The sequence below is a fragment of the Lepidochelys kempii genome, chromosome 28 (assembly GCF_965140285.1).
Source record: "Lepidochelys kempii isolate rLepKem1 chromosome 28, rLepKem1.hap1, whole genome shotgun sequence".
Lineage (NCBI taxonomy): Eukaryota > Metazoa > Chordata > Testudines > Cheloniidae > Lepidochelys > Lepidochelys kempii.
In genome coordinates this window covers 2,978,396-2,994,721 of record NC_136407.1, presented here as the reverse complement: position 1 = coordinate 2,994,721, position 16,326 = coordinate 2,978,396, and the positions used below count along the sequence as shown (strand labels likewise).

The 16,326-nt window shown below is 54.7% G+C and overlaps 1 protein-coding gene across 1 annotated transcript in view; it reads right to left on the bottom strand.

Moving 5' to 3' along the window:
* Positions 1-4,207: 4,207 nt before the first annotated feature.
* Positions 4,208-16,326, bottom strand: part of LOC140904143 (hydroperoxide isomerase ALOXE3-like) — a 21,869-nt gene continuing 9,750 nt past the window's right edge. Inside the window, exons 6-14 of the mRNA XM_073326455.2 lie at positions 16,059-16,231; positions 15,086-15,229; positions 12,217-12,420; positions 11,662-11,748; positions 10,041-10,210; positions 8,324-8,445; positions 7,794-7,894; positions 6,766-6,936; positions 4,208-4,486 (exon numbers count right to left, since the gene is read on the bottom strand). Coding sequence (XP_073182556.2) covers positions 4,307-4,486; positions 6,766-6,936; positions 7,794-7,894; positions 8,324-8,445; positions 10,041-10,210; positions 11,662-11,748; positions 12,217-12,420; positions 15,086-15,229; positions 16,059-16,231 — 1,352 coding nt within the window. The 3' untranslated portion in view covers positions 4,208-4,306. The remainder of the gene's footprint in view (positions 4,487-6,765; positions 6,937-7,793; positions 7,895-8,323; positions 8,446-10,040; positions 10,211-11,661; positions 11,749-12,216; positions 12,421-15,085; positions 15,230-16,058; positions 16,232-16,326) is intronic.

The window sequence follows — 16,326 nt, the reverse complement described above, 5'->3', positions numbered from 1 at the left end:
ACACACACACACTGTAGCAGCAGGGTGAGAGCATTCTCACGTTTCTATTTACCCGAAGTCTGAAATGGTTTTGAGGAATCAGCAACCAGCTTTCTGGGGACCCTCCTTCTGTCCAGTTGCTGGGGAGTTTAGATGCCCAATCCTTGCCCAAAGAAAAGCTTCCTCGGACTGCTCCAAAGTCTGTTCTTTCACCTAGTCTTTTAGAGCTAACTTAAACGAAGCACAGCCCTCATAGGGATTCCTAGTGGGTTGCCATAGTTGGACATACCCGAGTTGGAGAACCTGAGAGAGACTTTTACCCCCAAAGGGAGCAGTGCACCCTGCCAGCTCCAGCATGGGAAGCAACTCTCAGGCAGTGTTGTGAAAGCAGTCCTGTTTATTAGATGTCTGGAACCCAGCTCACGTGGGTCATGAGAAGCCAGCAGCAAGTTTCAGCCTGGTCCATCTTGGTTGGTCCAGAGCCCTCTTTTGTGTCCCAGTTCAGGAGAGTCTCCAACTTCCAGCAGCCCACACTTAACAACTCCTCACCTGGCCACTTCTCAGCCCTTTGCTCTTGTTCCCCGGCAAACCCGTCTGGCTTCCTGTGGAGTGGTGGATCATCCATAGTCGTTTGTTGCTAGGTACCAGGCAATTGTAGTGGCTGTTGTCTCCTCAGAGGGAGACATGGACATGGAGGTAGGCAGGTATCCATCACACCCTACAGGGTTTACTCTGCAGAGAGTCAACAACCTTTTCCCACCACCAAGTTAACTATGCAGAACATTGGGAGAACTGACACACAGACGGCATTCAGATAAACTATCACAGAAAATGCCCACTCCTCACACAAGCCCTTTCCGGTTTGTCAGTTTCCCCTGCTTATTCATCACAGGATCACGTTCACCCTCTTAGCTACAACATCACACTGGGGTCTCATGTTTAGTCGGTGTCTACCAAGACCAACCTGCTCTGCTCATGAATTGTACACCAGTTGCACCTCAAGTCACCAACCAAGACAATGAGCCACCATGGGGCACTGCTCAGACAGCTGACAAACAGGACAGACTCATCCCCAAGACGTTCTCAAGCTCAACGAGGAGCAAAGAAATGAGACGAAGATGCCCAAGTTGAAACGGGAATTGTTTGGGGGAAGTTTTCTGTCCTGTGTCATACAGGAGGTCAGAGTAGATGATCACAATAGTCCCTGCTGGCCTTGGGATCTATGAATCTAAGACGTGGAAAACTACGGGTGCCTCTGTTTCTGATGCGCCTTAAAGAGGCCACGGTTTTGAGCAGAACATGTCCCTTTGGGAAAATCAACTTTCTTAAGGTGTCTTCAATCAACTTTGATATCTTTGATATCTTTGTTATCTTTGAAAACTCGTGGCGAACGGGGGAAGTCCCGGATGACTGGAAAAAGGCTAATGTAGTGCCAATCTTTAAAAAAGGGAAGAAGGAAGATCCTGGGAACTACAGGCCCGTCAGCCTCACCTCAGTCCCTGGAAAAATCATGGAGCAGGTCCTCAAAGAATCAATCCTGAAGCACTTGCATGAGAGGAAAGTGATCAGGAACAGCCAGCATGGATTCACCAAGGGAAGGTCATGCCTGACTAATCTAATCGCCTTTTATGATGAGATTACTGGTTCTGTGGATGAAGGGAAAGCAGTGGATGTATTGTTTCTTGACTTTAGCAAAGCTTTTGACACGGTCTCCCACAGTATTCTTGTCAGCAAGTTAAGGAAGTATGGGCTGGATGAATGCACTATAAGGTGGGTAGAAAGCTGGCTAGATTGTCGGGCTCAACGGGTAGTGATCAATGGCTCCATGTCTAGTTGGCAGCCGGTATCAAGTGGAGTGCCCCAAGGGTCGGTCCTGGGGCCGGTTTTATTCAATATCTTCATAAATGATCTGGAGGATGGTGTGGATTGCACTCTCAGCAAATTTGCGGATGATACTAAACTGGGAGGAGTGGTAGATACGCTGGAGGGGAGGGATAGGATACAGAAGGACCTAGACCAATTGGAAGATTGGGCCAAAAGGAATCTGATGAGGTTCAATAAGGATAAGTGCAGGGTCCTGCACTTAGGACGGAAGAACCCAATGCACAGCTACAGACTAGGGACCGAATGGCTAGGCAGCAGTTCTGCGGAAAAGGACCTAGGGGTGACAGTGGACGAGAAGCTGGATATGAGTCAGCAGTGTGCCCTTGTTGCCAAGAAGGCCAATGGCATTTTGGGATGTATAAATAGGGGCATAGCGAGCAGATCGAGGGACGTGATCGTTCCCCTCTATTCGACATTGGTGAGGCCTCATCTGGAGTACTGTGTCCAGTTTTGGGCCCCACACTTCAAGAAGGATGTGGATAAATTGGAGAGAGTCCAGCGAAGGGCAACAAAAATGATTAGGGGACTGGAACACATGAGTTATGAGGAGAGGCTGAGGGAGCTGGGATTGTTTAGCCTGCAGAAGAGAAGAATGAGGGGGGATTTGATAGCTGCTTTCAACTACCTGAAAGGGGGTTCCAAAGAGGATGGCTCTAGACTGTTCTCAATGGTAGCAGATGACAGAACGAGGAGTAATGGTCTCAAGTTGCAGTGGGGGAGGTTTAGATTGGATATTAGGAAAAACTTTTTCACTAAGAGGGTGGTGAAACACTGGAATGCGTTACCTAGGGAGGTGGTAGAATCTCCTTCCTTAGAGGTTTTTAAGGTCAGGCTTGACAAAGCCCTGGCTGGGAGGATTTAACTGGGAATTGGTCCTGCTTTGAGCAGGGGGTTGGACTAGATGACCTTCTGGGGTCCCTTCCAACCCTGATATTCTATGATTCTATGATTCTATGATTCTAACTCTTCAGGACCCTTAACCTGGACCCCCAGATTCTCAAACCACTTTTGCAAATATTGGACGTGATGACAGAAGTGCAGGCCACCTTCACCCAGCAATGTGTCTCTGTGCAGAATAAACCAACTCACAAGGGGACGGAGACCATGGTCCAGTGTGGCCACATCTCCTGATAGAGGGATGAGCAGCTGAACCAAGACGTCATCCCAGGCAAGTGGGTGGGGAATGGAAGGAAATGATAAGGAGGCGTGTACAGGAAATGATTTCCTAATAAGGAGACTTGGCACCTTGATACTCGGAAATGACAACACCTGTCCACGGGATTTGCCTTGAGTACAACAGGCAATGTAAACACCCGCTCCTTCACTGGTGTGAAACCCGGAAGCAAGGGAGCCCTGTGAGACTGCTATGAAACTGGGGATTTATGGAGGCCCTGGGCAGTTCCCCAGCTGGTGTCAACGGGCGTCTCTCTATCAAAGTCAATGGGGCCAGATCCCAGCTGGTGTCAATGGGCTTCTCTCCATTGGAGTCAATGGGTCTGGATCCCCAGCTGGTGTCAATGGGCATGTCTCCATTTGAGTCAATGGGGCCGGATCCCCAGCTGGTGTCAATGGGCGTCTCTCCATTGGAGTCAATGGGGCTGGATCCCCAGCTGGTGTCAATGGGCATCTCTCCATTGGAGTCAATGGGGCTGGATCCCCAGCTGGTGTCAATGGGCGTCTCTCCATTGGAGTCAATGGGGCTGGATCCCCAGCTGGTGTCAATGGGCGTCTCTCCATTGGAGTCAATGGGGCTGGATCCCCAGCTGGTGTCAATGGGCGTCTCTCCATTGGAGTCAATGGGGCTGGATCCCCAGCTGGTGTCAATGGGCGTCTCTCCATTGGAGTCAATGGGGCTGGATCCCCAGCTGGTGTCAATGGGCGTCTCTCCATTGGAGTCAATGGGGCTGGATCCCCAGCTGGTGTCAATGGGCGTCTCTCCATTGGAGTCAATGGGGCTGGATCCCCAGCTGGTGTCAATGGGCGTCTCTCCATTGGAGTCAATGGGGCTGGATCCCCAGCTGGTGTCAATGGGCGTCTCTCCATTGGAGTCAATGGGGCTGGATCCCCAGCTGGTGTCAATGGGCGTCTCTCCATTGGAGTCAATGGGGCTGGATCCCCAGCTGGTGTCAATGGGCGTCTCTCCATTGGAGTCAATGGGGCCGGATCCCCAGCTGGTGTCAATGGGCGTCTCTTCTTTGGAGTCAATGGGGCCGGATCCCCAGCAGGTGTCAATGGGCGTCTCTTCTTTGGAGTCAATGGGGCCGGATCCCCAGCAGGTGTGGTTCCCCATTGCTCCATCGGCTGGGTGTATGTTCTCCGGATGCCGGCGAGCATTTGGCTGTGGAGATGCTGTGGCCTGTTCCTGCGGGGGGCACTCAGTGGTGGGTGTCTGGGTGAGGGGTTCTCCATCATGGGGCAGCTGGAGGGGTGGCGCCTCTGGGTGTTATATGGCTGTGCTGTTCTCTATGTTAGGGGGATACATGTAGTTGTAGCTCAGAGCTAGTGACTGGTTCCTCTCCTCAATTTCCCGGGAGATCTCTGCTAGGCGATCCTGGAAGGCAGCCATGAGCTGCTTTGGCCCGTGTTCGGTAAAGTGCTCCTCAGGGTATGTCCCCAGGGGTCTCTGGAAGGGAACAGGGAGAGTGGTGAATACAGAGGCATCAAAATCACTGACCCCCCTCCAGGATCTACTCCAGGGCTGCATTCTTATTACTCCAAGGCTGGAGTAGAGAAGAGAGGTTTTCTCGGGGGATTGAGATAGCAAAGGCAAGGGCTGGGGCACTGACTGGTGGAGCTTTGCACGCGAGAGAAACAGACACTGAAGCAGCACAGAGCCAAGGAGACAGCCAGAACAAGCTTTGGGGGTGTGGCTCCGGACAAAGCCGAGAGAGAGAGAAAGTTTTTGGGCTGAGTGCTAGTTGGAAGGAGGCTTGGAACTGTGAGCAAGGAAATTGCCTCCTGTTCTTTGAGTCCTCCAGACTTTGCAAATAAACACAATTCCAGCAAAGAAACACCTGGGTCCACCACCAATGTCTCCTCCTGATGGAAACAATCCACGCCAGCCCCTGAGTAATCATTTTCCACCCAAACTTTTCTCTTTTTTTTGAGAAAAAATGGACGTTTGGGGACACCAGAATATTTTCTGAATTATCCCTTTTGCCAAAGAGTTAATTTAAAAATAATACTGAAAAAAAATGTGACCCATTTCGAGTTTGCAACCCATTTTCAGTTCCAAATGGCTTTTTGTGTCGAACGTTCTGAAACGTCCACGCACAAAAATGCTCAGAATCGAAAGGAAATGTTGCTTTCGGGTTGAACAACAGGTTGGGTTTGACCCCAAAACGATTCATTTTCAACTTCTCGAAATCATCGACAATGGCAGCGCTATTGTAGCCGTGTTGGTCCCAGGATATCAGAGAGACAAGATGCCGGAGGGAATATCTTTTATTGGACCAACTTTCCTTGGTGAAAGAGCTCGAAAGTTTGTCTCTCTCACCGACAGAAGTTGGTCCAAGAAGAGATATTCCCTCTCCCACCTTGTCTAACAAACCAAAAAAGTCACAGATTCACCCACCTCTGTCATTGGAGATTTTTAAGAGCAGGTTGATCAGACACCTGTCAAGGATAGTCTAGATCATAGAACCATAGAAGATCAGGGTTGGAAGAGACCTCAGGAGGTATCTACTCCAACCCCCTGCTCAAAGCAGGACCAACCCCAACTACAGCATAGATAATACATTTGCCTTGAGTGCAGGGGACTGGACTAGGTGACTGTTCCAGGTCCCTTCCAGTCTTACACTTCTACAATTCTAACTGCAGGGTCCAAAATTTTGGTTAAACGGCTTGGGTCAGAAATGTTTAACAATGCTCAGGGTGAGCTGGGTCTATGGAGAGAACTGGAGAGTACTTTATGTCTGAACAGTGGTCGAACCCGTCTCCATAGGGAAAGACCTCTCCCCACCTCTTCTGATAGGCCCCAGGCCTCTAAACAATGATCACATGCATGTCACTTTGGGGACATTTCCTCCCTGTCGGCACAGCGGCTGTCCACCCCCACCATGTCCCGAGAGGGTAACAGGAAAGGGGCTGAAATGCTGGGTCCATGTCCTCAAATCAGCAGCTGAGGATTGACATCAGCTGAGGATCTGGCCCCATTGACTCCAATAGAGAGATGCCCATTGACACCAGCCAGGATCTGGCCCCATTGACTCCAATGGAGAGATGCCCATTAACGCCAGCCGGGAGCTGGCCCCATTGACTCCAATGGAGAGATGCCCATTGACACCAGCCGGGAGCTGGCCCCATTGACTCCAATGGAGAGACGCTCATTGACAGCAGCCGGGATCTGGCCCCATTGACTCCAATGGAGAGACGCCCATTGACACCAGCCGGGGTCTGGCCCCATTGACTCCAATGGAGAGATGCCCATTGACACCAGCTGGGATCTGGCCCCATTGACTCCAATGGAGAGATGCCCATTGACACCAGCCGGGATCTGGCCCCATTGACTCCAATGGAGAGACGCCCATTGACACCAGCCGGGATCTGGCCCCATTGACTCCAATGGAGAGACGCCCATTGACACCAGCCGGGATCTGGCCCCATTGACTCCAATGGAGAGACGCCCATTGACACCAGCCGGGATCTGGCCCCATTGACTCCAATGGAGAGACGCCCATTGACACCAGCTGAGGTCTGGCCCCATTGACTCCAATGGAGAGACGCCCACTGACACCAGCTGAGGTCTGGCCCCTCTGTGGGTGTTTCAGAGGCAGTGAAGGACACACACCCCCAATCCAATACTGAAGGATTCAGAGTGGGGGCTCCCCTCCTGAAAGACCCCCCCCCCCGATCCAGGGTCCCCGCTTCTTGCTCCATCAGCCCTAGCAGCCCCACTCTCACCATGTCCTGATCCTCATTACGCAGCACCCAGAGGACAGAGAGGATCAGGCTGGTGGTGTTCATCTCGGGGATGGTGTCCAGGAACTCCTTCAGGGTCACCTTGGCCTTGTTCCGGGGCGGCGGCTTCCGCATGGATGACGGGTAATTGGGCATGAAGACTGCCAGCTCGAACTGGGGCCGGGAAAGGGAAGCCAGAGGTTAGATCCCACCAGGGAGCTTGGCTGGCAAGGTTATGAGAGAATCCAGGAGTCCAGTCCCAGTGACTCCATGATCTCCCTCTGTGCCACCAGGCAAGGCACCAAATGGCTTTGTGACTCAATTTCCCCATCTGTACAAGGGAGGTGATAATTCTTCCCGTTGTCTGTTTTATCTACCTAGAGGGTGAGCTCTTTGGGTCAGGGACCATCTCTCACCATGTCACTGTGCAGTGCCTGGCACAACGGGGGACCCGATCTCGGTCAGGGGGGGTCTGTGCAGCCCCTGGCATGACTGGGCCCTGATCTCTGTCATGGATTTTCATTTAGATTCATTTTGTTGAAAAATGGAAAAATTACAAAGGAAATGAAAATTTTCTAAAAAAAATTTTCAGAGGGAGGGGACGGAACATGTGCAAGATGCTTGACAAAGCCAGGAATAGAACCCAGGAGTCCTGGCTCCCTCCCCGCTCTAACCACTAGACCCCACTCTTCTCCCAGAGCTGGGGAGGGAACCCAGGAGTCCTGGCTCCCAGCCCCTCCTGCTGTAACCACTAAACCCCACTCCCCTCCAAGAGCCAGGGAGAGAACCCAGGAGTCCTGGCTCCCAGCAACTCCACCTGGGCTAGAGTGGACTTTAAGCCACAGTAACTCCTGGGCATGAGCCACCAAATCTCAGACCCCAAAGTATGGGGCGTACCCAATGGGCCCCAAAGGGCAGGAGGGGACAGACTGGGGCCCAAGGGCAGGGACACTGGTGTAAGGAAAGGAAAGGGGGAGAAGGAAAGAGACACCCCCTCCAAGAGGGGGACAGGGCGGGCGGCCCTCACCCACCTGCCCGGCGTTGACCGCAGCGTGATAGGCGGAGCAGGTGAAGATCACCATGGTCAGGTACTTGGTCAGCTCGGCCGCGGTGCCCAGAGTCGAGGGGACGCCTGCCGGGGAGGGATGGACTGGTGAGCATGGGACTGGGGCCCCCTCCCCTGCCCCTGGCTGGGAGCCTCCCGTCTCCGCTCCCCCTGCCAGGGGTGATGCTGGGCCAGTGCAATACCAGCCTCACTACTGCGAGTGCACGTGTAACACCGACAGACTCGGTGGGCGGGATCGAACCGGGGCCCTCCGGAGCTTAGTGCATGAGCCTCTACCGCGTGAGCTAAAAGCCACGTGGAGGCGTGCGGGCGACCCACGGCTGTCGCACGGCAGGCGTCACGCCTAGGCCGTGGCTGATGTTTTCACGAGCGCCTTGGGGTTTGGAGACTCCTTAACGGGGGCTGGTTCTTGGGGGTGGGAGGGAGGACCCCTCAGCGGTGCCTGTGACCCCAGGCCCAGAGATCGCTGCCCGCTAGCTGCCCCCGCCCTCTCACCCGATGCCTGTCGGCCGAGGAATCCCTTGGTGAATATCTCGCCCACCCACGCCTGCAGCTCGTGGTCACTCTGCACCGAGAGGCTGGTCTGGTAGTAGATCCCCACGATGCCGGAGACAAAGCTGGGAGAGTTAAAGGGGAATCGGGTCAGCCCGGATGCCGGGGTCCATGGTGAGAGGCTCTCCCCTAGGACAAGCCAGGGCCCCCCCCCTCCAGTCTCCACAGAGCTATTCCTGCTCCCCTTCAACTTCACTTCCATGACCCCATCGCTTTTTACCCGCCTTAAGGGGAAGCGACGTGGGGAGGGGGGCGGAGAGAAGCAAGCAGGGGCAGGGCCTCAGGGAAGAGGCGGAATGAGGGCGGAGCCTTGCAGGGGAGGGATGGAGTGGGGGCGGGGCCACAGTACAAGCACCGGTGGCCCCCCTACTTCTAGGGAGTTTCTGGCGCTCCTGGTTTGGGCTGGAACTTTTGGGGGGTACAAAATGAAGTGGCGGTGACCCTGAAAGAGTTTGCAAATGAATTCGGTGTTGCCAGATCTTGTGCTGAAAAAACAAACCATCCGAAAATCTGGAAACCGCCCCGAAAAATTAAATTTTGTTGTTGTTCAAAAAGTCCTGGAAATTAATTTTTTTTAAAAAAATCAAAAAAGTTTCGAAATGCTCCAAATGGAAACAAATCAGGTCAACTGACACAAAACAAAATGTTTCATTTGACCTGAAAGGAATTTTATTTTTGGGGTGTGATTTTTCGAGGGGCTGAACATTTTGAAAATTGTCAGCTTGGGGCCACCCTAAAACGATTTTATTTAATTAATTTATTTATTTATACTTTCCAAAATTGCCAACCCACCAAAAAAAACCCTTAGTCCTTTGACCGTGTGGGCACTTTGGAAAATGTTACCCTCTAAATGGAGACTTGCCCCGGGTTAAGCACAGAAGTGAATTTAAAGCAAGTTAATTGAACTTAGAGGTTTTTAAGGCCCTGGGTGGGATGATTTCATAGAATCATAGAATATCAGGGTTGGAAGGGAACCTCAGGAGGCATCTAGTCCAGTCCCCTGCTCAAAGCAGGACCAACCCCAACTAAATCATCCCAGCCAGGGCTTTGTCAAGCCGGGCCTTAAAACCTCTAAGGATGGAGATTCCACCACCTCCCTGGGGAACCCATTCCAGTGCTTCACCACCCTCCTAGTGAAATAGTGTTTCCTAATGTCCAACCTAAACCTCCCCCGCTGCAACTTGAGACCACTACTCAAGATTTAGTTGGGGTTGGTCCTGCTTTGAGCAGGGGGTTGGACTAGATACCTCCTGAGGTCTCTTCCAACCCTGATCTTCTGTGGTTCTATGAACCGGCAGCAGATCCTGGGGCTGACGGTCTCATTTGGGCTGTTCTTCGATTGGGATCGCGTTGAAGTGGTTTCAGTGAAAGTGAATTAAGAGCTTCCACATTGTCACTAAACCGGATTGAAATCTGATTTCAGTTATCAACGGGCCCAACTTTGTGTGGTAAAGGACGTTCGCTGGATCCCAGCAGAACAAGCCCAGTATGCAGGGCTCCCTCCCATACAGGACCTGGACTCCCACGGGGCCCTGCCCCTGATCCCCTCCACACTCAGAGCCCCAACACTTTGCCCCCTCTGATTTCACTAGGTCTAACCCCTTCCCCTACATTTGTCTTCATCTCTCCTCCCCACCCCCCACCCCCCAGCACCCCTCACCTCTCTATAGCCGCCCAGATCTTGAGCCCATCATCCCTGTAGTAGTAGTGCTGGACTGAGCCCACCCCGCGCTCCTGGATGTCATCGGGAAGGCAGAGCGCGGTGTAGGTCAGGTTCTCCAGGCCCTTGCGGAGGAGCTCGGCGAGGCCTGGGCGCCCAGTCGCTATGGCCTGTGGAATACAGACCCGGCCCGGGCCCGCTGGGAGTGACTGCCACGGAGCAGCAGGCCCCAGGGGAGGCGGGAGGACACTGGAATTGCGTTAATTCCCCAGGGTCTGGGGCCGCACTGGGAATCACACTTACGAAATCCTTTGGTGACAATTGATTTTCCCTCCCAAAATATGTTCACTAATGAAAGTGACCAGGAAAATAAAAGGAACTGGGGACACGGGGGACAAAAGGAAGAAGGAGAAGGAAAAAAGGGAGGACAGCAGGAAAAACTAATTAAGATGAACAATGGGGGGAAACAAGAAAAAAAACAAGAAAAAGAAGTGAAAAAATAAGAAAAAAGGGGAAAAGAGGGGGGAAGAACAAGGAAAAGGGGAAACCCAAGAAAAAATGGAAAAACCAAGAAAAAACAGACAAATCAAGAAAAAGAAGTGAAGAGAGAAACAAAGAAAAAGGGAAAACCCCATGGGAAAAAATGGAAAATCCAAGAAAAAATGGAAAAAAAAACCCCAAGAAAAACCAGACAAACCAAGAGAAAAAAGGGAAAAGAGAAAAAAAAAACAAGAAAAAAGGGAAAACCCAAGAACAAAACGGGAAAACCAGGAAAAAGCAGGCTGGGGGAGAGGAGCCGGGAAAACAGGGAAAGGACGAAGTCGGGGAATCTCAGGGAAAAGAAGCAAAAGGCAACAAAGGAAGGAAAATCACGATTATGAAGGAAAATGCCATAAAAATGCCATGAACTTTTTTTTTGAAAGCCGACCATTTTAAGTGCAAAACCTTTAATTTTTCCCCACTGGCCATTTTTCAGTGAAAAACATGTTCCCTCGCCCTGCCTCGCCCTAATCAGAAGGGAGGAAACTGCGGTTCGGGCCATGCCCACAAAAGAGCTAATTGTGCATGGGTTGAAATGGTTCCAGTGAAAGTGAATTAAGAGCATCCACACGGGGGGGGGGGGGGGGTGTCACTAAACCAGATTGAAATCTGATCTCAGTTATCAACGGGCCCAACTTTGTGTGGAAAAGGATGTTCGCTGGATCCCAGATGTGAGGTGGCCAATGAGCGCCGACCACCAGGAGGAGCTGCTTCTGCCTTGCGTTTGATTGGCTGAGCAGGCTGGAGGCGGAGCTGGGTGGGTAGAGTTTGGGAAGGGCAATGGTGTAGTTGATTTGATGGGCAGTTTGGTCATTCTCCCTCCTTTCTGAACAAGCTATGGGAGGCAGTGTGGCCTAGGGGCTAGCACCCGGGGCTAGCACCCAGCTCTGCCTGGTTCTACCAAAGGCATGCTGAGTGACCTTAGGCAAATAAGTCCCTGTCTTCTGCCTCAGTTTCCCCATCTGTAAAATGAAGCTAATGCTCCTGATGTCCTTTGTAAAGTGCTTCGAGATCTAGGGGTGAAAAGCACCAGCTACAAGCAAGGGATTATATTATCATGATGAGACAATCTGCTCTTTACCCGATCGAATACGCCCCCGGAGCTGATGAGAAAGGTCCGGGCCAGGACATTGATGTGGATGGAGAACCGGGTGTGAGGGATCAGGAGCTGGAAGAGAAGAGGCGTAGGGGCTGAAGCAGCTGGAGAGGAGGTGCCAAACACACACAGCTGGGCACTTCTAGAACACACACACGGAGATACGGGTGACTCCTGTGTATAGCTCCGGGGGGACACACCCGGCTGGGGCCCTCTCAAACTCACGCATCCAAAATCCGACTGGGCTTCTCTGAGCATCACAAAGGCACAGACTGGGCACCTCTGGGGCATGTGCCCCAGCCAGGCACAGGAAGAACTGGGCACCCTTGGTCAACTCCCTTAACATGTCCCAGCACCTGCAGAAGTGGGTAGCCAGGAATGGGACTCACCCCACCCCTGATGCCACCTGTTTGATCCTTGCATAAGGTGCCGGGTGTGGACACTGGCTGCCCGCCGCCTTCCCATTGGCTGACTCCCCAAGCGGAGTGGGGCCCCGCCCCCCCATGGACCCGCCACCCACAGCAGCTCCGCCCCCCTCACCTTGTACAGGGGGTGGCACATGGGCAGCTGGCGCTGGGTGGCCACTGAGAAGACCTCGGCCAGCAGGTGGGCGCGGAGCAGGTGGGAGCTGACCTCGTGTAGGTGGAACTCGGAGCTGCGCACCCAGGTCTTGGCCAGAGTCCAGAGCCAGTCGGAGTCACTGGGCAGGAAGATGGGGCTGTCGGGACCTGGGCGCTGGCTGAGCTGTGGGGGAGCTGGGTCAGAGCACTGGGTTCAGTACCCCCCGGGTCAGAGCAGTGGGCCCACCCAGCCCGGTATTCCCCCGGGTCAGAGCAATGGGCCCATCCAGCCCGGTATCCCCCCCGGATCGGAGCAATGGGCCCATCCAGCCCGGTATCCCCCCTGGATCGGAGCAATGGGCCCACCCAGCCCGGTATTCCCTCCCCCCTCCCCCCACCCGGATCAGAGCAATGGGCCCATCCAGCCCGGTATTCCCCCCCGCCTCGGATCAGAGCAATGGGCCCATCCAGCCCAGTATCCCCCCTGGATCGGAGCAATGGGCCCACCCAGCCCGGTATCCCCCCTGGATCAGAGCAATGGGCCCACCCAGCCCAGTATTCCCTCCCCCCTCCCCCCACCCGGATCAGAGCAATGGGCCCATCCAGCTCGGTATCCCCCCTGGATCGGAGCAATGGGCCCACCCAGCCCGGTATCCCCCCTGGATCAGAGCAATGGGCCCACCCAGCCCGGTATTCCCTCCCCCCTCCCCCCACCCGGATCAGAGCAATGGGCCCATCCAGCTCGGTATCCCCCCTGGATCGGAGCAATGGGTCCACCCAGCCCGGTATCCCCCCTGGATCGGAGCAATGGGCCCACCCAGTCTGATATCCCCTCTGGGTCAAAGCAATGGGCCCATCCAGCCCGGTATTCCCTCCCCACTCCCCCCACCCGGGTCAGAGCAGTGGGTTCGGTACCCCCCGGGTCAGAGCAGTGGGCCCATCCAGCCCGGTATCCCCCTGGATCAGAGCAATGGGCCCACCCAGCCTGGTATCCCCCCTGGATCGGAGCAATGGGCCCACCCAGTCTGGTCTCCCCTCTGGGTCAAAGCAATGGGCCCATCCAGCCCGGTATCCCCTCCCCCCTCCCCCCACCCGGGTCAGAGCAATGGGCCCATCCAGCTCGGTATCCCCCCTGGATCGGAGCAATGGGCCCACCCAGTCTGGTCTCCCCTCTGGGTCAAAGCAATGGGCCCATCCAGCCCAGTATTCCCCCTGGATTGGAGCAATGGGCCCATCCAGCTCGGTACCCCCCCCTGGATCGGAGCAATGGGCCCACCCAGTCTGGTCTCCCCTCTGGGTCAAAGCAATCATAGAATCATAGAATCATAGAATATCAGGGTTGGAAGGGACCCCAGAAGGTCATCTAGTCCAACCCCCTGCTCGAAGCAGGACCAATTCCCAGTTAAATCATCCCAGCCAGGGCTTTGTCAAGCCTGACCTTAAAAACCTCTAAGGAAGGAGATTCTACCACCTCCCTAGGTAACGCATTCCAGTGTTTCACCACCCTCTTAGTGAAAAAGTTTTTCCTAATATCCAATCTAAACCTCCCCCACTGCAACTTGAGACCATTACTCCTCGTTCTGTCATCTGCTACCATTGAGAACAGTCTAGAGCCATCCTCTCTGGAACCCCCTTTCAGGTAGTTGAAAGCAGCTATCAAATCCCCCCTCATTCTTCTCTTCTGCAGGCTAAACAATCCCAGCTCCCTCAGCCTCTCCTCATAACTCATGTGTTCCAGTCCCCTAATCATTTTTGTTGCCCTTCGCTGGACTCTCTCCAATTTATCCACATCCTTCTTGAAGTGTGGGGCCCAAAACTGGACACAGTACTCCAGATGAGGCCTCACCAATGTCGAATAGAGGGGAACGATCACGTCCCTCGATCTGCTCGCTATGCCCCTACTTATACATCCCAAAATGCCATTGGCCTTCTTGGCAACAAGGGCACACTGCTGACTCGTATCCAGCTTCTCGTCCACTGTCACCCCTAGGTCCTTTTCTGCAATGGGCCCATCCAGCCCGGTATTCCCCCTGGATCGGAGCAATGGGCCCATCCAGCTCGGTATCCCCCCTGGATCGGAGCAATGGGCCCACCCAGTCTGGTCTCCCCTCTGGGTCAAAGCAATGGGCCCATCCAGCCCGCTATTCCCTCCCCCCTCCCCCCACCCGGATCAGAGCAATGGGCCCATCCAGCCCGGTATTCCCTCCCCCCTCCCCCCACCCGGATCAGAGCAATGGGCCCATCCAGCTCGGTATCCCCCCTGGATCGGAGCAATGGGCCCACCCAGTCTGGTCTCCCCTCTGGGTCAAAGCAATGGGCCCATCCAGCCCGGTATTCCCTCCCTCCTCCCCCCACCCGGGTCAGAGCAATGGGCCCATCCAGCCCGGTATCCCCTCTGGGTCAAAGCAATGGGCCCACCCAGCCCGGTATCCCCTCCAGATCAGAGCACTGGGCCCATCCAGTCCGGTATCCCCCTGGATCGGAGCAATGGGCCCACCCAGTCTGATATCCCCTCTGGGTCAAAGCAATGGGCCCATCCAGCCCGGTATTCCCCCCCGCCTCGGATCAGAGCAATGGGCCCATCCAGCCTGGTATCCCCCCGATGGTCAGTGCAATGGGCCCATCCAGCCCCATATCCCCCCAGTGGACCCATTCACCCACTGGATCAGAGCAATGGGTCCATTGGGTCTGTGCAGCGCCTGGCACACTCAGGCCCTGCCCACAAGAATAATTGTGCCTTTTGTAATGGTGGAGCCCAGTTGCTCCCTAGTTGCAGGGGGGCCCAGGTGGCTCAGGAGGTGCCCTGATAAACCCCAGCTCAGCTGCTGGCGAGCAGAGAAACCCCTCACCTGGATGGCCAAGGGGACGACCTCCCCGCTGGGTTTCTGGTGCAGCAAGCACAGGGGTGCGGCGACGTACTGCTGGTGCCCGTTCACTTCAATGGTGGGAATGTCTTCCAGGAGCTTGTAATCTGCTAGATAGATGCTCCCTCTCTGTCACGGAGAACAGAGGAGGGTCAGTGCCCCGCTCCCAGGGCTGTGAGCTTCCCTTCAGCAGTGTCCCAGCAAGCAACACACATAGAACTTACCCAGTATTAAAATGCAGCCACCTCTGGGGCGGGGCGGCTGGTTATACAGGGATCCCTCACCCAGCACGGAGATGCAGCCACCTCTGGGGCAGGGCGGCTTGTTATACAGGGATCCCTCACCCAGCACTGAGATGCAGCCACCTCTGAGGTGGGGCGGCTGGTTATACAGGGATCCCTCACCCAGCACTAAGATGCAGCCACCTCTGGGGCGGGGCGGCTGGTTATACAGGGATCCCTCACCCAGCACTGAGATGCAGCCACCTCTGGGGCGGGGCGGCTAGTTATACAGGGATCCCTCACCCAGCACTGAGATGCAGCCACCTCTGGGGCGGGGCGGCTAGTTATACAGGGATCCCTCACCCAGCACTGAGATGCAGCCACCTCTGGGGCAGGGCGGCTGGTTATGCAGGGATCCCTCACCCAGCACTGAGATGCAGCCACCTCTGGGGCAGGGCGGCTGGTTATGCAGGGATCCCTCACCCAGCACTGAGATGCAGCCACTTCTGAGGTGGGGCGGCTGGTTACTCAGGGACCCCTTGCCCAGTGCGGAGATGCAGCTACCTCTGGGGTGGGGCGGCTGGTTACCCAGACCCAGCTATGCTACAAACAATTTAGTTTGGGAAGAGAGCACCGGGCTCCCACCAGCAGGAGTTCACGGGGAAGGAGGGCAGGATGGACTCGACAGGGCTGGGACTCAGCCAGGCTCTGATTATTTTCGGGGGGCGGGGTGTTACCTGCAGCTCCTCCCGGAGGCTGGTGGATTCCCCCAGAGAGCCGGCCACCATCTCCTGCGTCACGGGGAAGTTCTCGGGAAGCGCCGTGCATTTCCGGATCAGAACGGGGTTGAACCCATTCAGATACTGGTACCCGAAGAAAGCATCTTCCTGCCAGTGCTCAATGACGTACTCTGGGGATACAGACACACACCAGCCCTTGAAATGAAACCCCATCGCCTGGGCAGGGGAGTGGGGTCTGGTGGTTAGAGCAGGGGGCTGCAAGCCA